Source organism: Diabrotica virgifera, chromosome 5 (genome assembly GCF_917563875.1).
Source record: "Diabrotica virgifera virgifera chromosome 5, PGI_DIABVI_V3a".
NCBI classification, from domain to species: domain Eukaryota; kingdom Metazoa; phylum Arthropoda; class Insecta; order Coleoptera; family Chrysomelidae; genus Diabrotica; species Diabrotica virgifera.
Genome location: NC_065447.1, coordinates 79,897,002 through 79,924,669, shown reverse-complemented (window position 1 = coordinate 79,924,669; position 27,668 = coordinate 79,897,002). Strand labels below are relative to the sequence as shown.

Below are 27,668 nucleotides of genomic sequence, written 5' to 3'. Positions count from 1 at the left end.
GGCTAGACTATGGACAGCGATGCAGGAACTTGGCTTTCCAAAAAAACTAGCCAAAAAAACGGTTGCACGGTTGCGATGTAAGGTGAGAGTTGGACAACAATACTCGGAGACATTCGAAATAAACAATAAAACAGGGAGATGCACTTTCACCACAACTATTCAACCTAGCTCTGGAACATAATATAATCAGAAGTGCAATAATCGAAAAACCGACTACGGTATTTCATTGAGCGGTGTCGGAAAGTTGGTCGAGAACATTTAGTCGACAAACAGTTGGTCGAATGCACAATTCATCGAATGTACAATTCGTCGACGAACATTTGATCGAATGGATTTTTCGTCGAAAAAGACCCAAAGGGAATAATACATGGCGGAAACACGCCAATATATAAAGTTAGTTTCTTTGTATCATATCAAAAAAATTATTTTATAGATTGCCAGTCCTAAGCCTTGAATAAAGTGTGATGGGAATTTTATTCTCGCGATTTCTTTACTTTTTTATTGATATTGACTGATTATTGCAGTCGAAAACATTGCACGGAAATGCCTCGATTCCCTAACAATTTATTTACCTCAGCATCTCGCATATTTCGTCTTGTCCGCAAGTGCCCCCAAATTTGACTTGTCCGGAATTGCTCCGTTCGCAAGTGCGCCGACACCAAAAAGAAGAACGGAACAACATCACTAATTAAAATATCGGTTTATATTTGCTGTCTACTCTCCCACCGCAGCCAACTTTTTCATTACATTTAAAAATAATTAAGATTTAGAAAAAAAAATTAACAAAACCCTAAAAAAATAAATTCAGACATGTATAATACAATATTCCAGTTAACAAAATAAAAACCAATAATCCGTTATTTGTCACCATTAATCGTTTTATCCTAAAGATCCTAAAGACAGTTTGTCGACGAAAAATCCATTTGATCAAATTAACGCTTGTCGACGAATTGTACATTCGATGAATTGTGCATTCGACCAACTGTTTGTCGACCAAATGTTGTCGACTAATTTTCCGTCGACGAAATGTTCTCGACCAACTTTCTTAGACCCTTCATTGAGAAGGACCGAACCTACGGTTAGAATTTGCAGACGATATCGATTTAATAGGAAACAACAGATTACGGATGAAGGTGACTTTCGTCAGAGTCGAGAAGGAAGCAGAGAAAATGGAGCTCCTTAGCAATGAAAATAAAACGAAATATACGTATATTTGTCGCAATAACCAAAGCAGAGACATAATCGGTCAGAACATCACCATTTATATGACTTTAACTTTGAGCGAGTTAGAGAATTTAGGTATCTTGGAACAACAATAACGGATCACAAGAAATAAACAGCAGGATACAAGCCGGCAACAGATATCTTTATGCCCTTCAAAACCTTATAAAGCCGACACAAGACGTACAAAGATACAAGTATATAAAAAAACTAATACGAAATACGACCCGCTGTGATGTATAGAAGCGAAACGTGGACGATAACAAAGGCAAACGAAGAGAGTACGTGTTTGGGAAAGAAAAATCCTAAGAAAGATCTTTGGGTCTGTACTTGATGAAGCAGCAGGACAATATAGGATAAGAACTAACAAAGAGCTCGAAGAACTTTACCCAGACGCCAACATAATAAAAGAAATAAAGTCCAGAAGACTTCGGGTAGGACATCTCAGAAGACATTCGGACCAAATATCAGTAGGCCCGGCGTAAATTGATCCTAAGCGAGACACAACATGCGTCGGCGGACTGCGTAGACAGTTTTGCGCATCCTACTATCAGTGCATGCGTTCGCAGGTCTCGCTTGGGAACGTTTGTCATCGGCGTACAGTTTTCTTGGGCCGTGGGACGCGTGACTCACCGCCAGATGTTTATTTTTAGTTGTTTTTGTTTGCGAGATGGACGTATCTGAAATGAATACGGATGGTACCTAAGTACACTTTATTATGATAAATAAAAATATTAGCATAGTCAACACCCCGAGTGAAAACTGCGTTGTCTTTGTCATTAAATTCTGATAACTTTTGATAGACTAAATAAGCGGCGATACGAAATTAATAATCAAAGCTATGCCTTTACAAAAACACATTATTAGAAAAATAAGGTGAAAAATGATTCATGTTACTTAAAACCGTTATCGATAAAAATATCGTATTACCATCAAATTCAACTTGTCGGCATATTACATTTTTGTTTATGCCTAAAAATTAAAAACGAAATATGCAGATAGTGTTATTTTTTATGACCGATCAGTAGCGGAAGGATTATGAATTATGACCTAAAGTAATTGTAAATGATTGTGATCCGATCAGTAAATTGAGGAATATGAGTTATGACCGGGCAGTAAGGGAGAGATTATTTTAAATATGTAGGTATTATGTGCAGAAATAAAATATTCAGTGTAAAATTATCTTTTTATGCACTCACTTATGATCAAATCAAATTCGATGTTTTCGAAAATCATACCGCTACGACTACTAGGGACGTGTAAGATATTTTTAAAACGTTACTAGTTACAAGTACGCAAATACCGATTTTAAGTTGCCTACTCAATTCAGTACAAGGATCAAATACATCAGTATTTTGTAATCAGTATTTGTACTTAGGGCTAGCCCTAAGAAAAGCTAAGAATAACAAATCTCCAGGCGAGGATTGTGTAGTTACTGATGCAATTATTAAAATCGGAGGCACTTGTCTTCTTAAGAAAATAAAAACCTTTTTAACATGTGCCTTTTAGATAGTAATATACCCGACAAATGGCACAATGCTGAAGTAATTCTATTGTACAAAAAAGCAGATCCCCATGAATTAGAAAATTACAGACCAATAAGCCTTCTTAGTCACTTATACAAACTCCTTACAAGAATAGTAACGAATCGTCTTGAGAAAAAACTTGATTTCTACCAGCCAATGGAGCAAGCGGGATTTCGTACTGGATTTGGAACAAATGATCACCTACAGAGCATTAAAACGGTAATAGAAAAGACTATCGAATACAATCGACCACTCGTTTTGGCTTTTGTAGATTTCCATAAAGCCTTTGACACGGTAGAATTTGACAAAATTCTGGAAGCACTACAAGCATACCGCATTGACTACCGATACACAAGGTTAATTTACAATACATACAAGAACGCAACTATGTCGGTGAAACTACATAAAAACACGGACCATATCCCAATCGGCAGAGGAGTCCGACAGGGCGATACCTTATCGCCTAAACTGTTTACCGCTGTACTAGAATAAGCTTGTAAAAAACTTAACTGGGAAGAGCGAGGCCTGAATATTGACGGTAGAAGATTAACAAATTTGAAATTCGCAGACGACATAGTTTTATTCTCTGACAACCTTAAGGAGATATGTACAATGCTACATGAACTTCAGTTAGTGTGTGCCAGTGTAGGTCTTAAAGTAAACATCTCCAAAACAAAATTCATGACAAACCTAGTACCTAGCGGAAATATCAATATTGGAGACAATGATGTAGAGCTAGTGGAAAAATACATATACCTTGGACACGAAATAAAGATCACAAGAGACAACCAAACATGCGAACTACGAAGAAGAATAAACCTAGCATGGGCAGCCTATGGAAAACTCAAAGACATATTTAAAAGCGATATACCAATTTCTTTAAAACGTAAAACATTTGACCAATGTGTGTTGCCTGTGATGACTTATGGTGCCGAAACTTTGACATTGACAGCGACAACTTCTAAAATGCTGCAAATAGCCCAGAGGAAAATGGAAAGGTCAATGCTGAGTATATTGCTTCGTGACCGAGTTAGAAATGAAGACTTAAGACGAAGAACAGGAGTTACCGATGTAATTTCCCGAATTGCCACCCTGAAATAGAACTGGGCCGGACACGTCGCCCGAATCAGTAATGGGAGATGGACGAAGAGATTACTTGAGTGGAGGCCGTGATTAGACAGAAGAAGTAGAGGAAGACCACCTACTCGTTGGACTGACGATCTCAAGAAAATGTCTAAAAATTGGATGCAAAGTGCTCAAAATAGAGCACAATGGACAAAAATGAGGGAGGCCTATGTCCAGCGGTGGACGCAAAGGGCTAGGTGATGATGATGATGATGATGATGATGATGATGATGATGATGATGATGATGATGATGATGATGATGATGATGATGATGATGATGATGATGATGATGATGATGATGATGATGATGATGATGATGATGATGATGATGATGATGATGATGATGATGATGATGATGATGATTTGTACTCAGTACCACTGAGAACCGGTATCAAAAGTAACCGTTACATGTCCGCACTGATTATGCCCGTCTCTATTCGCCACTTCGATAGCCAAAGATTGGGATGGGTTGTGTTCAATATGCGGTACGCTAGAAAAATAAATGTACGAGTCACTCGTCCCGCCGCGCCGGCGCAGGTTGTGTCTCGCTTAGGTTCAATTTGCGCCGGGCCTTAAGCTGGTATGGGAGGAACACACGGACGCCCTCGATTCCGGTGGCGAGATAATATAGCAGGACACCTGAAAGCTATGGGCATGAAGAATTGGATAGACCTTGCTTAAGACAGAGAAGAATGGAGGCATCTTGTCGAGTCGGCTAAAACCCACGAAGGGTTGTAACGCCGCGGAGTAAGTAAGTCTATTGCAGTTGCATAGGATTTGTATGGCAGTGTCTTCTTTCATTTCGAATTTTCTGCACCATGTTCATTCATCTTGTGAATTCACCTTACCAAGTTTGTATTGGTGTTTTCTTAAACGACAATGTCCAATCTCTCTTTTATCGAGGTTCATCAAATTGTCCGAGACTATTTTATCAATATTCTTGGTTATTTTGTAAGTCTGGATGTGCCCTTAAAGAACCTTCCATCTCTTTTGATTATTTTTATCAGTTACTTCTAAACCTCGTGTTTTTTATGTCACGGATTGGTTCTGGGCCTACAAAGGTTTCTCTCGAGTCTGTTTTGCCCAATAATTCAGCTCCTTACTGCCCATGCATTCGCGTTCATTATTTTAACTTTATGCCTATATTTGTATTTTTCTTTTTCTAGTTCAATTTTCCTTTTCCTTTAATTAGCAATACAAGTCACTAAAGAACTTCTCTTATAAACTTTGAATTTTACTGCGTTATGATGAAACATGACATTTAATTTTTTTTAATATTACAATACAATTTTTAAATTTCGTTCGTGTCATGTGTACAAGAATTAACTAAACAAATTGCCTTCTTGTGTTCTTCCTATTAGTGTCATTATAAATCTCTTACAGTTGGCATGAATTGAAGGTTATTCAAGATTTTAACATCGATGAAGAAATTAATAGCTCAACGTTTTTTTTTTAGTTTAATCAAGCCAGTAGGTACAGCGAGGGAGTGTCGAAAGGTTTGGTCATTTTTTCAAACACTTTATTGCGACTATTCATGCAAGTGAAACCTATTTTTGTACATTTTTTTTGTGTTGACACGCTAAAGGTTGACCATAAAGTAGGAATTCCCATAGGTTAAAAAATTATAACAATACATACCTCTAGTAATAAACATATCAAAGTAATTACTGTTAGTTTTTTATCTATTAAATATAACTATTCCTTGCGTGCTAACGATAACAAGTAAACCGGCATTTATTTACAGACCTTGGACCCACACTTAAAAAAATGTATTACTTCCCTCATGAGACTTTTTTATTCATTCAGTTAGTCATGTCGAGTCGGACAACGTTTCTATCTTGGAAAATTTTCGGGAGGGAGGCGTTTCCTAAATATATAGTGCAGTCACTGAAGGTTTTCACCTCCGATTTCGTTGAACCTCCATCGATTTTTATGAAAATTATTGAGTAGTTAGAGGATACCTCAAGGAACAAAGGTGACATGATGCCAACTTGCGCTTTTACCCTGGGGGTGGATGCCACCCCATCTCGGTGGTGAAAATTATTTCATTAAAAATAATGCCATAAATCGATATAGGGACAAATTCTAAGCAAAATTTGTTATATAAAGTTATTAATATAAATCAATACTTTTTGAGTTATTAAAGATCAAAGATTTTATTTTTTCGTAAAGAAATGCATGTTTTAAAGCAGTTTTTCACGTATAACTCAAAAACTATAAGCTTTTACAAAAAAGTTATTATTACCAAAATTAAAGATAATAAAAAATTGAATACAATTCTCATTTAAAGAACTACACTCATGTTAATTGAAAGTAAGTTATGGGTAATTGAAAGTATATTTTTTTCGACGAGTACGCAAATCTAAGTATTCAAGCTTAAATAACGGGAAAACTATGTATTTTATAAAATATACCTACTAAACACTTGTTAAAGAACTTCAGAATACCTATCAAATGAGCTCCATAAGACGTTAATAGCATCAAAACTAAGCAAGTTATGATGAAAATAAGAGAACTTTTTGGAATTTTTTTGGAAAAAGTGAAAAATAAAACATCGCCATTTCCACAAAAATTAAAATTTATAGAAATCCTTACAAGAGTTTCTTTATATTAGCATGAGTAATGATTTTGACAATTTTGACCGGTTTAGAATACATATTTTCGAAAAAAAGATATAATTTAAAAAAAAAATCAGAATTTTTCAGATTATCGTTATTTTCATTTTCTTTTAATAATAACTTCAAAAATACTCAATATACGAAAAAAATTATATATAATCAAACTTTAGTTTTTTCTGTATCAAATATTTTACCTTTTTTAGTATTTCTGTAGGGTCCAAATAACCGAGATAGAAACGTTTTAATCTTAAATTTTGCTTGCGAGAACCATGTAACTGGGCAATTTAACCTTTTATTATTAAAAAAGTAAGAGGTCTAAAAGATTAAATTTAACGTGGTTTTAAAAGCCCTTAGTTTTAGCTTTCAAATGGTTGTTAGTCGAATCTCATGTCTCAAAATTAACGGAGTTATTAAAAAAAAACAATAACATTTTTTGGAAAAATTTTTAAAAGATATCTTGAAAAATTTTTGGAGCATAAATTTTAATGCTATCAACTTGTTCGTAAGCTCATCTGATAGATATTTTTAAATACTTAGACAAATGTTTAATAAGTTTGTGTTATAACATGCATAATTTTCCCGTTATTTAAGCTTGAATACTTAGATTTGGGTAGTCGCCTAAACCTATAACTCACTTTTAGTTAACACTAAATGGTTTTTCTAGTAAGGGATTTATTTCGTTTTTTAATATCTTCAATTTTGGTAATAATAACTTTTTTGTAAAAACTTATAGTTTTTGAGTTATTTATGAAAAATCGTTTAAAAACATGCATTTTTCTCGCGAATAATTAAAATCTTTGATCTTTAATAACTCAAAAAGTTTTAATTTATATTAATAATTTTATATAACAAATTTTGCTTATAATTTGTCCCTCTGTCGCATTATGGGGTTATTTTTAATAAAATAATTTTCACCCCCGATAAGGGGTGGCATCCACCCCAGGGTAAAAGCGCAAGTTGGCACCATGCCACCTTTGTTCCTTGAGATATCCTCTAACCACCAAATTTCATCCAAATCGATGGAGGTTCAAATTGGAGGTAATAGCTCATATCCACCTTCAGTGACTCCACTAATAGAGGTTTCTAAACTTTGGTGTATCCGCCAACTGGAGTACCGCTGGAGTAAATTTGTCGGACAATATTACCAATTACCAGTAAATTGTAAGTATATTTTTATCAAAAAATCCTGCAAAAAATCATCATTTATGACTCCATAGTGTGTCCCCATCCATAATGGATGCCTTTAAAGCACTCAAAAATAATAAAGCCACAGGGATTGACAGCATACCAGCTGAAATTCTCAAAATTAGAGGACACACACTGGTATATTCAGGAGACTGGAAAAGAGCAATTATATGTCCAGTCCAAAAGAAGGAGACAAACTCAGCTACAAAAATTATAGAGACATACCCTTACTCTGTGTGAGTTTAAGGTGTTTACGTGGATCATGAACCGGATATTAAGCCACTTCACAGAACAAATCATAGGAGAATACCAGGCCGGATTCAGACCAAGACGATCTACTATTGACCAGCTATTCAACGTAAAACAAATATTAGCTAAAGCCTGGGATAGTCCTGTCGCCAGGGGGGGTACAACGGCCTCCTTAATTCAGATGGACTTACCCAAGTTTTTTTTTATGTATTTTGACCCGTAGAACACGAATTTTTTGGGTAACAGTTGATCCGGATGTCGATAAGATTGTTATAGACAAAGAACTTGAGGAATCACATAACAGCGATTTTTCGCAAAACAAAACATTATTTTGTATTTCTTGGGTGATTCTCAGCAAAAAATGCTCTTACAAGTTTTTTCGTAGGATGCATAGTTTTCGAGATAAACGCGGTTAAACTTTCAAAAAATCGAAAAAGTGCAATTTTTGAACCCGAATAACTTTCGATTAAAAGACAAAATAGCAATTATGCTTACTGCATTTGAAAGTTCAAGTCAAATTCTATCGGTTTTGATTATTTGCATTGCTTAAAATTAAGTTTTTATTTGTTAAACAAAGCCATAAACACATAGTGTTTCCCGTGTCCAATGCATGCGTTTTAATGTATTAATACGTAATCTACGTAGAAATTGTCTGTATGGGCCATTCCACGAATATACGCCTGTTTTGGATTACTGCGACAACGAATATTTTACTGTGCAAAATAAGAAGAACGAAAGTAAATTGCAAATTACATTGTTGTTTATTGGAATAATTATTAGCGCCATTTACTTTCGTACTTCTTATGTTGCACAGTAAAATATTAGTTGTCGAAGTAATCCAAAACAGAAGTATGTTCGTGGAATGGCCCATATACGTGCCTACTCGTTCGATTTCAAATGAGAAATGCTTGAAAACAGCATTCAATCACTATGTGTTTATAGCTTTGTTTAACAATAAAAAAATTAATTTTTAGCAATGAAAGTAATCAAAACCGATAGAATTTGACTTGAACTTTCAAATGCGGTAAGCAGAATTGCTATTTTATTTTTCAATCAAAAGTTATCCGGGTACAAAAATTGCATTTTTTCGATTTTTTGAAAGTTCAACCGCGTTTATGTCGAAAACTATAATCCTACGAAAAAACTTGTAAAGACATTTTTTGCTTATGATCTAAAAAATACAAAAAAAATGTTTTGTTTTGCGAAAAATCGCTGTTATGTGATTCCTCAAGTTCTTTGTTTATAACAATCTTATCGACATCCGGATCGATTGTTACCCAAAAAATTCGCGTTCTACGGGTCAAAATACATAAAAATACTTGGGTAAGTCCATCTGAATTAAGGAGGCCGTTGTACCCCCACTGGCGACAGGACTGGGAGCACGACATAGATATCTACCAAATCTTTATATATTTTCGACAAGCGTATGATAACATACATAGAGATAAAATATATGAAATTATGCAAGAATTTGATATACCAAGGAAATTGGTAAAGTTAGTTAAAACCACCATGACACACAATTGACAGATCCCTTCCAGATAATTAAAGGGCTTAATAGGGAGATGGACTGGTACCAACTATTTTTAATATATTATGTATGGAATATGTCATAAGAAAAATGTCCGTAAACCCAAAAAACTGTTACCCAAAAAAACCCAAAAAACCCAAAATAAGTCTAAGCAGATTGCAATCTACGCAGATGATGTAAACTGGATGGGAAGAACCGCAAGAGACGTCACAGAACTATATTGAAGCTTTCCATGAGGGGGGTGCGGAGTATTTCTTCCACTCTCATTTCGATATTGTGTCTATGTCGCTCGTTGAAATTAGGGTTATTTAGTGAGATAAAGGCTGCTTGGAAAGAGCTTTTGACAGCTTCAGCCTTATCTAGTGGATTATTGAGAATGATGTTATTAACTACGAGATGTGAATGAGGTTTTGATTTTTGATTTGTTAGGATTTTGAATTTGTTTCAGAATTAACTTGCTTCTCTATAGTCCAGTTGAGAGGTCCACTGAGCTTGTTTCAGCCTGTTAACCTTCAACCTAATGGACGCTGAGAGTCGGTTGTACTCTGTTTTGATGCGGGGGTCTCGGGATCTTTTATACTCTCTGATAAGTCTTCGCTTTGTTTTGATGTTAGCGATTATTCTGGGAGGTAGTGCTGGAGTATATGGATTATATCGAGTTCTTGGAATTGCTAGGGATGAGGCTTCTTGTAGAAGACTATCAATTTTAGAAATTCCACTGTCAACTTCATAGGTGGTTGAAATATTACCTAACTGAGGAATGTTATGATTGATGTAGTCTTGGAAAAGTTCCCAATTAGCTTTACGGTAATCTTCCTTATAAATGACAAGTCTTATTGGCGGGGGTTCTGTGAAGTTAGTTTTCACTAACAATGGGAGGTGGTCAGAGGTAATAGAGTCCGCTATGAAGCATTCATCATCGAACATACCCAGCACAGTGTCTGTACAAAGGATATGTTCAATGATGGACATTCCAGCAGGTCCGAAATACTTGACACGTAGTTGGTGCTTCTGGATATTGGCAGATCAAGAAGTAGGTTTGTGAGCGTTCTGCCTGCTGGATTTATTATGGACGGAAACAAAGGTTATTTCTAACTGGTATCATACGGTGACCGAAGAAGGTAGTGCAGAGATCTGATGCGTATTTGAAAATTGTGTCCCTTCTGCCAGGAAGAACATTTAGCAAAAGCATGGTGACGAATTCCATTACCAGCTTAGCAGCATCTGTAAGTGTTCCTAGAGGAATTTTTCTCTCAGCAACAATAGGTTTGAGTTTTTTGAAGGATGTAGCGGCTTTCTGCCTTTTTGGGCAACTCGGGTGCCAGGCAAGATCTTTGCCCTTGCCATTCGGGCAGGTAGGGTTAGATTGGCTTTTGGCACTCGTTAGACTTGTGATTGCCACTTCCGCAATAAAGGTAGGTCACCTTTCTTTTGTCACACTCGGCAATTTCTGGGCTACTTTTGCAGCAGCTGCTGCAATATTTGGATGGCCGGACGATAGTGAGGTTCCTGGGTGCCTCTCAAGGTCTGATCAGCCCATCTATGCAGATTACGCTAGTCAGAGTACTTTTGAAGTGCGCCTCGGAATCGAGGTAGAGCCAGATAAGTCGCCTGGGTAGGTTTCGCCTGAATCGCCTGCTACTTTTTGGGAGAGTATGATAACAGTGACTCTCCTCTTTCGGCTTTAAACGTAGACTGTTGTGATGTCAACGTAGATAAAACTAAAGCTCTAATACAAGCAAGGAACTAACGAAACTTGCAGAATTTAACAGTAGACGACGCTAATATAGAAGTACTAGAACAGCTGACATACCTGGGTGTATAGATAACTGAGAATGACAGCGAGGAGGAATGAATACGGAAACGGATAATATAAGTGAACTTCTCGAAGAAAAATATTACAAAGAACCCTCTGTAGCAAATTATACAAAAATACAAAGATTGCGCTGGGCAAGTCACCTTATAAGAATAAGACCAAGGAAGAGGTGGATAGACGAAGTGAGAACCGATGCTAAAGAGATATTGAGGGTAGACAACTGGAGGAGAGCCAGCCAAAGACAGAGATACTTTTAGGCTGATGCTGTGGGAGACCAGGGCCCGACTTGGGCTGTAGCGCCATAAGAGGGAGAGAAAGAGAGAGAGATATATATATATATATATATATATATATAGAGAGAGAGAGAGAGAGAGAGCGCTCCCCATATGAGGGAGTCATAAGAGGGACATCATAAGAGTAATATAATTCATATTCCACATCTGACTTGAATAATATAGATGTTGCTTTTGTTACATTTATTTCTCTTTTTAGCTAAACATTTTTGAAGTGGTCTCCAAACAAAAGATACTTCACGGTTATTTTATTTAGCAGAAATTGCATATATGCACTTTTCATATGCCCTTGACAGAAAATCGTCACAGTTGATAAGGATCATTGTAATATGTCCTCAAGTACATAAATTATTTACTTATCCTCATGTATGTATATATAAATAAACTACTAAAATTAACAAAACGAATACAGATAGCTTTCGAGAAATAGGATGAAGTTTGTAATATGTGTGAGACGTGTGCGTTAATTAAATCATAACTGGATTATTATTGAAGTTATTAATTTTATAAAAAGTTAATTCAGGCAATTTGTATATTTTCTGCGAAGATATCTGGGATAACATAAATTATACAAGGTAGGTGGTAAAGGGTAATAATTTATTAAAACACGATTGCCTTGGTACCTTATTTAACATTGTATATCTATGTACAGCTGGTTCCAAAAAAAACTGATACGACTCTTAAAGCGTATTTTGTAGAAAATTGAGCAGTGTACTTTCTTCTTCTTATTCTTTTTGTTTTTGGTCTCGCTGCAAGGCAATTACCAGCACGATTTATAGGCGATCCTGATGTAGTCTTGTTCTAAGCCACATCAAAATCGCTGACTATGTTCTTGTAAAAAGCTTTTGATGAGGTGTGATATCATGAATATTAGTTTAATGATATTTAATTTATTATATTTTGAAGGATAAATACTTATTATTTACATACTGTCACTGTCACTGTCAAATCTTAAAATTTGTCAGATAACTTCAACCTCAAAAAATGGCTGTTTGTTTGTTTATTTTATTATTTTTCTGTCATAATAAATATAATATAATGTCAGACCAATTATACACTGCTCAAAATGATTAAATCTTACTAAGAGTCGTATCAGTTTTTTTAGGAACCAGCTGTACCTCTACATATATAATCGGTTTAGAACGTCTTTCGACGTTAACCGATGCTTAATTTCCATTTATCACGGCTGTTTCATTGTTCTTCTCTAAGTTATTTGCAGCTCATTGATTTTCTTACTCCTTCATCCATGTTTTTTCGTTCTTCCTATATTCTGTTATCCTGTAGAAGTTTATGCGGGTACCTACTTGTTTGGCGATCTATTGTGTTTCCTTCACTGTACATTTCTCTAACATATGAACTGTTTTCGTTGCATATCACTCATTGTTGTTTTTCCTTCACTGTACATTCTTGTACCATATGAGCTGCTTTCGTTGCATATCATTCATTATTGTACTTTCTCTTCCCAAGCGTTCCCCGATTTCTTTATTTCTTATTCTCTTCCTTCCCAATACCATTAGCTTTCGTCGCCTTATTTTTCCATTTCCATGGTTTCTATCTTTCTTTGGTTTCTCTCTATTATCTGCTACGTTTTACATCCGTATAATAGAATACTTTTCACCAGAGTTTCATAGATATAAAAATTTATTTTCTTTGTTACATTATTGTTTCAGAGAATTCCGTTAAGGTGTTCTATGGCTTTTCTGGTTTATTTTATTACGGTGTTAATTTCTTGGTCATCTGTCCTTCTCGATTGAACATTGTTTGCAGATATTTGTGTTCATCAACAGTTCCCATCTCCTTGTTATCTAGTACAATTATTGCAGTGTCCATTCCAATGCTGCAATATTTGGATTTTTTTTTTGGAATAAGTTCCTGTTCCTGTTAAGTTCCTGTTTCTAATATTCTTCGGCCAATTTTCGTATGATGTATATCTGTATACCTGCCTCTATCTACTAAAAATTGTAGTAGATATACTACATGATACAGTCTCATACGATGATACTTTTTTTTCCAATTATCTAATGCTTTTTCTATATATAGAGACTGTTTAGTGTTGGATTAGATATACCCCTCTAAAGGAAACGATAAAATCGGCAACACCTCTTATGATAATGAGTTATATTGCCACTATAGAATGACGAATAACTGAATAAATCGGCACGAATCAGGTGCATTATGTGGGAAGCGGGGAAGCAGTGTTACCATGTATACTAGGGTATATATCTAATTTAAAACTAAACAGTCTGAATATTATAAAAAGTGTTGGAGAAATATAGCAACCGTGTCGCAGTCCTTTCGTCACAGCAAATCTAGGCTATAATGTTTTGCTTATTTTAATTCAAGATGTGGACCCATTATATAATTTTTGTAGTGCTTTATGAGCGTGTCATTGATATTGATATCTCGAAGTACTTCCCAAAGATTTTTTATTGGCACTACATCGTAGATTTTTTCAGATCAATAAAAGTTACGTGCACTTCTTGATTTTATGTTGTTTTCACTTCTATGATCTGCTGTAAGCAAACCATATCATTAGTTCAAGACCTGCCGGCCTGAATATACTTTTTTCTTCCTCTTAATAATAGCAGGATTCTTCTTCTATAAAGTCCTTTAATATCAGTTGGTATAAACGACTAAGGACTAAGTGTAGAAGCTATTGTGATGCTCCCATAACTAGTGTGGTCTTTCTGGGCACCTTTGGTTGGAAACGGGATATCCCTTTATACGACGTATATTAACAATTTTTGTGAACAAACGATACAGTATTTCGGTGCCACATTTGAGAAATTCTGTATCCGTAGCTTCAGGACCACTGACTCTGTTATATTTTAATAACTACGCCTTTTTCTAAGATGTTTCCGGTTACATTGCATTTGTTTAAAAAATGCCCACAACTTACTAGTATTAACTGTTACATTCCTACTGCACATATTATATATACGAAGAGATTATTGTTATTTTTATTTTTTCATCATTCCTATGAAATTACCCATTTAGATCTTTAGTACACTGTGGTCATTGAATTTAGATTTCATTTTCTGCTTTGCTTCCGGCCTACACTGTACTCTAGCTCTAGAGTAGTATATAGTCATATTTTTTGTATTTGGTCGTGATATAAATAGCGACAATCTTTATCTTTATTCATGTTTCAAATTTTGTTTGCAAGTATGTCTTCTTATTATCAGTTTAGATCAATTTTTTTACTAGCCTTGCAAAAAGGCATCAAATAACAAAAAATACTAACTAGTCCTGTCGCCAGGGGGTACAATGGCCTCCTTTATTCAGATGGACTTGCCAAAGTTTTTTTATGTATTTTGACCCGCAGAACACGAATTTTTTAGGTAACAGTTGATCCGGATGTCGATAAGATTGTTATAAAACAAGAACTTGAGGAATTATATAAAGCGATTTCTCGCAAAATAAAACATTTTTTGTATTTTTTGGGTCATTCTAAGCAAAGATTGTTCTTAAAAGTTTTTTCGTAGGATGCATAGTTTTCGAGATAACCGCTGTTGAACTTTCAAAAAATCGAAAAATTGCAATATTTGAACTCGAATAACTTTTGATTAAAACATAAAATAGCAATTCTGCTTACCACATTTGAAAGTTTAAGTCAAATTATATCGGTTTTGATTATTTGCATTGCTAAAAATTTATTTTATTTATTGTTAAACAAAGCTATAAACACACAGTGTTTCCCGTGCCTAATACATGCGTTTTAATGCATGCTACGTAGATATGCCTCGCTTGCACTTGTACCTACTCTACCTACTCGTTCGGTTTTAAATGAGAAATCATTGAAAACATCACTCACGCACTAGGTGTTTATAGCTTTGTTTAACAATAAAAAAATAAATTTTTAGCAATGCATATAACCAAAACCGATATAATTTGACTTGAACTTTCAAATGCTGTAAGCAGAATTGCTATTTTATTTTTTAATCAAAAGTTATTCGGGTTCAAAAATTGAAATTTTTCGATTTTTTGAAAGTTCACTCACGTTTATCTTGAAAACTATGCATCCTACGAAAAAACTTGTCAGAACATTTTTTGCTTAGAATGACCCAAAAAATACAAAAAAATGTTTTGTTTTAGGAGAAATCGCTGTTATGTAACTCCTCAAGTTCTTTGTCTATAACAAATCTTATCGACATCCGGATCAACTGTTACCCAAAAAATTCGTATTCTACGGGTCAAAATACATGAAAAATACTGGGGTAAGTCCATCTGAATAAAGCAGGCCGTTGTACCCCCCTGGCGACAGGACTAAACGTGTTACATTAGATATTATGAGCTACTTAATTAATTTTAAAAACCATAAATCGCTTATCTAAACAAATTACCTTATCAATAGTTTTAGTTTAGTGTACCTATTAGTTAAGAAGTATGTAAGTAATAGATATTAAGGTACCATGGGTATTATTAGGATAATAACGCTTGAGGTCAATGGTGTATATACCGAGTGCCTTTCGCCTGAGGGATATACGTTGACCGAAAGCGTTATTATCTATAATACCCGTGGTGCCTTCAACGTTTAATGTCCGACTAAATTATTCTTTCTATGCAAAAAATTTGAATGAATTTTGAATTAATTAGTTTTCAAATAAGTACATTTACCAGCAATAGTCGTATATTAATTGTGGTAACCATAGTTTTGCTTAGGTTATTATTTGTCAACTTTACATTATTTAACTAGTTATTTAAATTTAATACCCTAGGGCGTTATTTTTCAAAATAACGCCCTTGGGCATTATATCATGCTTAACTGACTTCGAAATCATGTCATTATTTGCCAAATAATTAACCAGTCGGACATTAACATTATTATAAATATAGCAAATCTTCCAATAATATATAATAAAACATTAAATAATACGTAGGTGACGTAGTCAATATTAAAAAATAATAGGTAGAGTTCCCTATTTGTTCTGATTATTATTATATTGATTTAGCATGCATAATAAACACGTGAGTAAACACGTGAAATATTTTTTAATAGCCAGCTGTAAGTGTTAATTAGTAAGATTCACAAAACTATAAAAAATCCATTCCTACATGACTTTCTAAATTTTCAATATATATACGATGATCAATTATGACTCACCTAGAACGACTAGATATTTACACAAATTTAAAGAAAACATAAATCGCATAACAATCGTGACATTAACTAATTGTTTATTGTATGAGTAGAAATATACAAAGTCGGAAAAATTAAAGAATACCCATGAACGAACATATAAAACACGCTGTATTTTCCTGTCATCGTGTCACAAAGAAAATTGCCCAGCGCAATTGAATCTAATAATAATTATTACATGTACTTGCGCTGGCCAATTTTTTGTGTGACACGGTGACAAGAAAATACAGCGTGTTTTATGTGTTCGTTCATGGGTATTCTTTCATTTTCCCTACTGTATGTAGCTATGCTTTTTAATCTATAAGGTATCTAAATTGGTCCACTAGATATTATCTTCTTAAATACTTTTTTCTACAACCGTGTTAAAAATGCAATTTTTCTCACTCCATACGAGCATTAAAAATGCTACTTTAAGGCACAGGTGCTTTAAAAAATGTTAAGGCACTGCAGTTCGTATTGTAGTGCAGTTACTGAAGGCTTTCACCTCCGATTTCGTTGAACCTCTATCGATTTTCATGAAAATTGGTGAGTAATTAGAGGATACCTCAAGGAACAAAGGTGACATGATGCCAACTTGCGATTTTACCCTGGGGGTGGATGCCACCCCTTCTCGTGGGTGAACATTATTTTATTGAGAATAATACCTTAAGTCGATAGAGGGACAAATTGTAAGCAAAATTAAAATTTAAAATTAAAAAGTTATTAAAATAATTCAACGCTTTTTGAGTTATTAAAGACCGAAGATTTTATTTTTTCGTAAAAAAATGCATGTTTTAAATCGGTTTTTCACGTATAAATCAAAAACTATAAGCTTTTGCAAAAAAGTTATTATTACTGAAATTGAAGATAATAAAAAATTAAATACATTCCTCACATAAAGAACTAAACTAATGTTAGTTCAAAGTGAGTTATTGGCAATTGAATGTGTATTTTTTTCGACGAGTACTCAAATCCAAATATTCAAGCTTAAATAACGGGAAAACGATGCAGTATATAAAATATTTCTGCTAAACATTTGTCAAAGTACTTTGGAATATCTATCAAATGAGCTTCACAACAAGGTAATAGCGTCAAAATTAAGCAGGTTATAATGAAAATAAAAGAACCGTTTCGAATTTTTTAGGAAAAAGTGAAAAATAAAACATACTCCATTTCCACAAAAATTTAAATTTATAGCAATCCTTACAAGATCTTCTTTATATTAACATAAGTAATGTTTTCGATAATTTTGACCGGTTTAGAATGCATATTTTTGAAAAAAAAGATATAATTTAAAAAAATCATACTTTTAAAAATTAATGTAATTATCATATTCTTTTGATAATAACTCCAAAAATACTCAATATATGTAAAAAATTATATGTAACCAAATTTTACTGTTTTCTGTGCCAAATATTTTACCTGTTTTACTATTTCTATAGGGTAAAAAATATCCTAGATAGAAACGTTCAAATCTTAAATTTTTCTGTGGGAACCATGCAACCGGGGCCATTTAACCTTTTATTTTTAAAAAAGTAAGGGGTCTAAAAGATTAGGTTCAACGTGATTAAATAGCACTCTTTCAAAAAAATTTTAGATGAACGTGATATCATAAACACAAACGGAGTTATTAAAAAAAAACAATAACATTTTTTGGAAAAATTTTTAAAAGATAAATTTTGAATAAAATTCGGAGCATAAATTTTAGCGCTATCAACATGTTCGGGGGCTCATTTGATAGATATTTTTAAGTACTTTGACAAATGTTTTATAAGTTTATGTTATAAAATGCATAAATTTCCCGTTATTTCAGCTTGAATACTTCGACTTTTTTACTCGCCGAAAAAAATATACATTCAATAATTACCTATAACTCACTTTTTGTTACCACTAGAAGGTTTTTCTAATAAGGGATTTATTTCATTTTTTATTAGCTTCAATTTTGATAATCATAACTTTTTTGTAAAAACTTACACTTTTTGAGTTATTGATGAAAAATTGGTTAAAAACATGCATTTTTCTCAAGAAAAATTAAAATCTTTGATCTTTAATAACTCAAAAAGTTTTGATTTAGTTTAATAACTTTATATAACAAATTTTTTTAATAAAATAATTTTCACCCCTGAGAAGGGGTGGCATCCACCCCCAGGCTAAAAGCGCAAGTTGGCACCATGTCACCTTTGTTCCTTGAGATATCCTCTAACCACTCACCAATTTTCATGCAAATCGACGGAGGTTCAACGAAATGGGAGGTAATAGCTCATATCCACCTTCAGTGACTCCACTATTGACCGTATAGGCAATTTTGATGTAATGTCAAAAAAATATAAAAATGGACTGTCAGTCAAGTTCAAGTAAAAGTTTTTGTAGATATTGTCCTGTAATTACGTTTTTAGAAAAAATATTGTATGATATATGTGTTAAAAAGTACATTTTTAAGGCACTCATGTGAATTGCAGAACTCGCTATCGCTCATTCTGCAAACTTTCACATGCGTGCCTTAAACGTGTACTTTTAACACTTATATCATAAATAACTATTTGCATAATTGTATATATTTAAAAATGCAGTATACAGAATTGTCTGTAGTACACTTAAGCCCTAAAATCTACATCTTAATCCGTAACACCTTCGAAATTCAAATAGTCTCTTAACAAAGGGCATAACAAAATGACTTTGTTATGGGTCATCATTAATGACGTTGTAACTATTCATGAGTCTTTGCAGTGTTTACTATTCCCTTCCATGTTTGTCGACCTTTTGTAATCATTTTCCATTGTCCACTCCAATTTTCTCCAAATTCTCTCTGTCTGCATCTTTCCACCTTATACGGTGTCGCCAAGTTAGAAACAGACTTTGTTTTAGGCTAAACCGTACTGATGCCCACCAAATAGTCAGAAATACGTATTTTTACGTTGCCCTCCATCTTTTTATGTTTTTAAATACCTTACAACCTTAATCAGCAGCCTAGCAGCATTTTAAATACCTTATTCAGCAGCTACATAAACTTAAGATACCAGCTCCGTTTAATATTCTTAGCATCTTAGCCAATGGACAAGAGAGTATGTATAATGCATTGGTGATGTTTCTGTTAAGTACCAAAATAGTGTTGTAGTGTCAAGTACTAAAAGTATATGTGTGTATATGTGTATGTATGTTTGTATGTATATAGAGAAAATGTGGTGAGCAACTTGGACAGTCCATAGCAAGGCAGCTTTCGAATTGAGTAGGGGCCGAGGAAGATAAAAACAAAGAAAAAACTTGCTATGTAACTTTGAGAAACTCACCGTCTTGTTTATTATTATTCTTATATTATTACAGTCGAACCCGCTTATTGGAATAGCTTTCGTGCAAATCAAAAGTATTTCTATAACCGGGATATTCTAATAAAAGATTATTTTTGGCTAGTAGAAACGTTTCGGAATCTAAAATATCTATTCTATAAACCAGGATATTCCTATAAACGGTATTCTAATAAACGAGTTTGACTATATTCTTATATTATTGTTATTCAATTTATGTAGATCGTTTTTGAACATACCTATGATGTTGAAAGGAGGCTATAATTAGCTTACCTTAGCTTAGTACCTTATTGGCTTAGTATTTTTATTTCAGTACTTAAATTACCTACGTCTCAACAGCTACTGAACTAATTTTTCTTCATTATTAATATTTTATGGACTTACGGTCTTTAAATATTTATTCTTCTTGATATAGTAGTCATGTTGTTACTGGCTGATTGACATAAAGTCCATGCCATTAAAAAAGAAAAAAATTCCTCTTAAAATGTATTGTTCACATGGATTGTTGCAACAATTCTTGTTCAAAATGATTTATTCTAAATAACTTCTTATTAGATCATTATATTTTCTTATATCTATCATTTTATTAATTAATGTATACTTCATGTCCTCATATATGGCTCTCAGACCTGGGCATTTATAAAGAAAAATATGGAAAAAAAATAGCAAAAACAGAAAGATCCATGGACAGACAAATGGTGAACATTAAACTATCAGGCAGGAAAAGAAACGAATGGATCCGTAACAAAACAAAAAGTGAAAGATGTCTCTACCCAAGTAGCAAAGCTTAAATGAAAGTTCGCCGGACACATCCTAAGGCAGAAGGATGAAAGATGGACAAAGACGATTATACACAGGAGACCATGGAACCACAAACGAAAAAGAGGAGAAGGCCACAAATGCGATTGTCAGATGACCTGAAGAAACAAAATTGATTTAAATTGCCCAAGATAGAAAGGCATGGAAGAAGGAAGACGAGGACTATATCCAAGGATGGATATTTAGGGCGGATTAGATAGATATAACTTCTTATTAGTACTATAATACAAGGATTTTATTTATTTCATGTTAGAAATTACTTTTTTCATATTTCCATTACTAGAGCAATTTACTCTTTCATATCTTACACTGTACAAGAGAGTGGTCCATTGCATTGGCTGTCAAGTGACTAGCAATAATCTAAATAAATCGCAAATTCGTGAAGCATACTTTATGTAAAATTTGGTGAACGTATGTATGTAATAATAGATCTGTTGTTTGTCATTGTTTGTCTAATCTTCTTTAGGGTCTTCGATATTTTAAGAGTAAGTGGAAGATGAATAGAAATTAAGTATTGGAAGATACAATAGAAACTTTTCTTTACTTTAAACGAGTTTTTGGGTAGTTCAAGTATTGCATCTATCAATGTCAATGGGCTTGTCATTGCCCAGGTGTCTTGAATCCATTACACTTGTAGCTACTCTGCTGAAAAGCAAATAATGTAATTTATACCTCTTCAAAAAATATTCCTGATGTCTTTGACATCAAAAGCAAAGCAATAATTGAAAGTGAATCGCTACACCGCCTACGGTTGCACCTTGCGCCGCCAACAAACTGTTCTTGTGCATCCATCCACCTGCTGCAGCGCTCATTGCACTACAACGGTAAGGGCGCTTTGGAACGGTGATAGTGAAAGATTGAACCGAAGAATCGGTAAAATCAAGCAGTAGTGGGCTCGTGTTTGTTTGTTGTGGTCTCGATTGCGATGCTCACCTGTTTCCGTACCGACAGAACCCATTCAATTGTCGATCGGTGCTAGTCGGTCTCTCGACTTTCTCGGTTTGAGGTATTTAGCTCGCTCAAGAACAACGTGACGATGTTTCGAAATGTATAGGTTTTTTGTTTTAAGAATTTTAGAATGTTTTGCGGACTTTTTTAACTAGTAGTGTACTTTTTTTGACACAGTGGTTCGATATTGGATAGTGATTTTATTTTATTGACTGCTAAGGACTGTAACGATGTGTAGCAAAGTGCAGATTTCAGAACTTATGGATAAGCTCCATTCGGTATGTCCCGCTTTTTTTTGTATTATTTTAATTTTTGTTTTTTCTCTTTACATTGGGAAATATGGTCTTATTATAAAGTTGGTATTTTACTATTAGTTCAGAGAAATAAGGAAAAAAATATCCTGTTGGTGACACAACCTACTCCAGCCCGAAACCAAATTTTTTTAGTATGGACATCTATATTAATAACCTAAATGTTTCCTGCAGCCGATTTTGATGATATACATAGTTATAAACAAATGAAGATCAAAAAACGGTAAATTTTCGCTTTTTTCGTCTATAACCAAAAAGTTAAGTATTTTAAACAAATTTCAATATTCTAAATTTCAAAGCAATTGGTCAAATAGTTTAAAAGATATTTAATTTTTTTATCCCAAATTAATTTTTTTGCAACGCTGTAAGTCAGAAAATGATGAAGTTACACTAATACTTTGGATAGTTTATAAAAGAAGAACATTTATACTATTAATTTAATTAAAAAAATTACAAAAAATAATTCTAAATACTGCAAAATTATTTTGCAAAAACATATGAATTAAAAAAAGGGGGGCTAACTTCGTCCCTAATTGTCCTAGGAAAATTGTTTTTCTTTCTAAATGTGTATAAAAATTTAGTCTTTCCAAATATGAAAAAATATTTTTTCTACGGGTAACAGTTAAAAACTTATTCTAATTGTTTATAAGTGAGCAAAAAATCGACGTGTTTTTGCAAAATAATTTTACACTGTTTAAAATTACTTTTTGTCATTTCTTTTTTAATTAAGTCAATAGTATAAATGTTCTTCCATAAACTGTCAGTCTTCATGTAACCTTATAATTTTCTGACTAATAGTGTTCCAAAAAAAGTGAATTTGGGATAAACAAATGAAATAACTTTTAAACTATTTGACCAATTGCTTTGAAATTTAAAATATAATTTAAGCACCAGAAGTCTCAGCAATTCGTGTAATAAGAAGGATCTAAGTTAATTTTTACATAAGTTATGAATATTTATAAAAACTCAAAATTTATGATTTATTTTGCAATTTTCTAAGCAACCAATAAGGATAGACATATTCAGCTAACGCCATATTGAAATTTTTAAGACGATTTATGAGTTTCTTACTCTCAAATTTGTTCAACTTTTTGGTTATAGACGAAAAAAGCGAAAATTTACCGTTTTTTGATCTTCATTTGTTTATAACTATGTATATCATTAAAATCGGCTGCAGGAAACATATAGGTTATTAATATAGATGTCCATACTACTCAAAAAATTGGGTTTCGGCCTGGAGAGGGATGTGTGACGAGAAAAATCTTATTTCTATGGACTAGATAAATATTTCGATTTTATATAAGTGTATTTGTCATTAAGAACATTGGCGCGAAATTTGGGGCCAATGCTTTTTAAATGCATTCATTTTTTCAAATTCTGAGAAAACTAATTAACATTTTTGAAAAAAACATTGACAAATAAATATTGTTTAAAAAAATTGCTGATAGTTCAAATTGCAATTAAAATTTTAGTTTATACATTTCTATGAATTTCGTTATTAATACTCTTTTTTTCTTATCTGTGAATGCTTAATTTTTTAATGGCATATAAAACAACATAATGTTACTCTACATCCCACCAGACTGAAAATAATGGGAACCTTCTCTGGTTACACCTCCGAGGCTTCTACAATTTGCAAGCCATAACGGATGCTGAGACTAAGAAAGATGAGGGAATTTTACAATTTATAATTCACGTCCCATCTGCTCAGCGCGGTAAAGTTCCAACTTTGTTGTAAAACGTGTTACGTTGGCGTAAAGTTATCTTGATGTATCCCGTACCGCATGCCAGTGTTTACGTTTCTATTGTTAAAAGCAGTACAGTGTATTCTTTCTCTATTAATACCTATGGCAGCAAGTTCATCCAGTCAAGTGTAAAGCAATATTTTACTATTTTTGAATTACCAATACTTAATTTTTTAATAAATTTTTTGCCGAAAACTTCTTAAGAGAGCTAAACAGTAGGTACCCTGGGCATCAAGTACTCCGAAAATCACTTCCGATGTAATATTCGTCCTTAGCGGCCCTAAAAACCCCCCGAGTAATGATTTTTGACTAATTTTTTAATGAATTTTAATGACGAGGTAAACAGTAGGTACCCTTGGCAACAGGTACTCCGGAGATCACTTTTGACGTCATATTCGTTTTCAGCTACCCCAAAAACTCCCGAGTAACAAAATTGAACTCATTTCCGCCGATAATTGACGAGTTCTGAATTTTTTTTATTGTCTGTTTGAGATGCACTTTAAGAATGCATTTTTTGTATGCACTTTTTCAATATTATATTATGGCTTGGAGTCACAAAGTTTCCTGGCGCATTCACGAATCGAATGCAAAAAGAATTATTAAGATCCGTCTTGTCCTTTTTTTTCGGAGGTAAGGCCGATTTTAGTGCTTTATTGCTTCGTCTACATTGCTTTGTACATTTTTATTTTATCTGTACACAACAGTTAGTTTGGAATTTGTATACTTATGAATTCCTGTGCAATTTTTGTTTGCTACTCCTTATAGTTTCTGCTCTACTAGTAGATGTTCCAATTTTGTCATATTCTGCATACTTACGTTAACTTTCTTCTTTGTTGGAAGGAAGTACTACGTATTTCCTGCGATTAAAAATGTATGCAAATAATACTCTTTAATTAAGACTGAGCCTATTAAGATTGTAATTCAGACACTGTCACTTTCATTTACGTCAGTATAAAAATGCAGTTTTACCGGTACAACCTGTCATTCGTTTTTCCAAACTTTTGGAAAATACGTGTTATTTTTCGTTTGTAATTTCTGTAAATTCCAAGTTACTTTGGGCTAATTAGCAAAATACAAGGAAAAGTTATTTACCAGCAATTTTATTGCTGGAATCGAATCTTATGATTGTATATATTGATAATATAGGTATGCAAAGTCCGCAGGTAGTGTGCTACTTTTTTATAAACAAAATGGCGCCCGAAAATCGTGTTTTTTCAATTTTTGCTCTATAACTCCAAAAATTTTAACTTTACACCAAAAACAGTCGAATAAAAATTCACCGTAATTAAATTCTGCATAGAGGCGTGTTTTTCCCGATTTACTTCGACGAAAATTTTCCCCGGAAAATGCGGGTTTTTCCAACAAAATCTTTAATTTTTAACTAAAATTTTAGATAAGTACATAATTGTCTATGAATAATTAAATAACTTGGTAATATAAAACATCTTTTCGTATAGATTATAATTCCATAAGCCGATGGAAATTGAATAAACAGTTTAGCAACAATTGAATTGTTAATTAAAAATTTACGGTCGTTATAATAACCACAATAATTATGATACATAAGAATAACTATAATTTTTGTATAAAAATATACTGTTACTATCTAATGCACCTTACATAATTGAAATTGGACTATTTAAGAGGCCTCAGGAATATTTTAAAATTATAAACAATTTTTTGGCTTATAAACAAATAGAATATCTCGGGAAATATTAAATTAAATTAAATCATGAAAACGGTATTGGAAAAAAACGGCAGGACGCTTCTTTTAAAAGAAAAAACGTTTAATTGTGATGAGTGGTTCCTGAGACATAACCGGTCAAAGTTGACCGGCATTTACGGCAAAGATATAAACAATAGAATCATAATTTTCGAACCATCACCTTTTTATTTCGGTCCTCTTTCTCCACACCAATTTTCATATCTTTAAAAGGACGGGGTCGAGTTTGCTCCCAATGGTAAGAATTTTACCTGAACTAAAAAAGGTAGAGTCCGAATTGGCTCCCATAGACAAAATTTATTTTACCTAAACATGTCGAAAATATCACCCAGCGTTGTCACTTCTTTCAAATTTTCTCTTTTTGTTAGAAACAGGTACCTTCCTAGAAATATCTATGGGAAAGGAAGAAGACCTAACCCTTCGGTCCTAACTTAACTTTCGGGTATTAGAGTGTAGAGCGCAAACCGGCCGATTTCAGGTAAGAGCGCAAAACGGTCGAGCGCATACCGGCCGACACCGATAATTTGTGTTAAAATTGCCACATATGCCAATGTTGAACTAAAACAAACTCTAAAAGTATTTGTCTAAAAGTATAATTTTCCTATAAAAAGTCTATATCACTATGTAAATTTCCTAAGCAGTATAAATATTACACGATTTGGCAACAATGTCTAATGTTTCCGCGATTATATGAGAGCCTACCCGCATTCATGCGGGAGCCAATTCGTACCCTTCTAAAATATACCTGAACGAAGCGGAGCGAACTCGACTTCACCCCTTTAAAATACTCATAACAGATATTATTATAATAAAATCTATCGATATTACGAGTGAAAATTGACAAAAATAGCAAAATCTCAATCAAAAATTAGGTTGGAGAAAATGTAATCTCAAAGTTCAAAATCCGTATACCTTAGAAATATGCATTTTCTTGGTTTTCCATGGAGCAATTTTCTTCATTCTTTTTTTGTTCCCAAGTAACTCGAGTAGAGCCATCTAACTAATGCATTATTAAATGTCAAAGTTGCTTTTGTTTTGTTATAATAGATTAATTTATTTATAAGAAAAGAAAACTACATATTTTTTCCAGTTGTAGACTTTTTTTAGATAAACGTAAGTACTACAAGTGTACCTTTTAACGTTAAAAACACAAATATTTTCATTTGAAAGCTGTATAATTATTTAAACAATCTTTATTTAAACAAATTAAAAAATTTTTTATAATAAATAGATTAATTTATTATAACAAAACAAAAGCAACTTTGACATTTAATAATGCGTTAGTTAGATGGCTTTACTCGAGTTACTTGGGAACAAAAAAAAGAATGAAGAAAATTGCTCCATGGGAAGCCAAGAAAATGCATTTTTTTTAAGGTATACCGATTTTGAACTTTCAGGTTACATTTTCTCCAACCTAATTTTTGATTGGAAATTTGCTATTTTTGGCAATTTTCACTCGTAATATCGATAGTTTTTATTATAATAATATATGTTACGAGTATTTTAAAGATATGAAAATTGGTGTGGAGAAAGAGAACCGAAATAAAAAGGTGATGGTTCGAAAATTATGCTCCTATTGTTTAGATCTTTGCCGTAATTGCCGGTCAACTTTGACCGGTTGTGTCTCAGGAACCACTCATCACAATTAACATTTTTTCTTTTAAAGGAAGCGTCCTGCCGCTTTTTTTTAATACCGTTTTCATGATTTAATTTAATTTAATATTTCCCGAGATATTCTATTTTTTTATAATCCAAAAAATTGTTTATAATTTTAAAATATTCCTGAGGCCGCTGTGCGATAAAAGACGATAAGTAAAAAACGATAGATTGTCGAATTTTCTCTATCGTGAATAATATAACTAGGACTCAGAAAATTATGTATTCGTGGACGGATAGGTGCCTACTTTCACAATGTCAAGGGGTAAAATTACAATTGTCGACGCACTGAAAGAAGGGTTTGGGATGAACTATAATAGTCAAAAAACAACCTTTTTCTTTTAATCGTTTTAAGATTTGCAATTAGAATTGTTGCGCATGATTCTATTGGTTTTCCATTATTTTTTAAATCTTACTTTATAATTATCTTTTGAAATTCTTCTCTTATTATTACTTATTTTTTATAGCGACAAAAATACT

General features: G+C 33.3%; 1 protein-coding gene across 5 annotated transcripts in view; it reads left to right on the top strand.

The window, feature by feature from the left end:
* The window catches only part of LOC114334644 (disheveled-associated activator of morphogenesis 1), a 951,114-nt gene that overhangs the window by 501,348 nt on the left and 422,098 nt on the right, over positions 1-27,668 (top strand). Inside the window, exon 1 of one of the 5 annotated variants that reach the window (XM_050650177.1) lies at positions 12,019-12,140. The exons of 3 other annotated variants lie outside the window; for them this stretch is intronic. Coding sequence is in view for 1 of the 2 variants with exons in the window: in XM_050650173.1 (XP_050506130.1) it covers positions 21,984-22,031 (48 nt within the window). In the remaining variant the exon portion in view is untranslated. Of the gene's footprint in view, positions 1-12,018; positions 12,141-21,775; positions 22,032-27,668 lie in introns of those variants that run through there. One more of the 5 variants, XM_050650173.1, reaches the window with a different exon arrangement.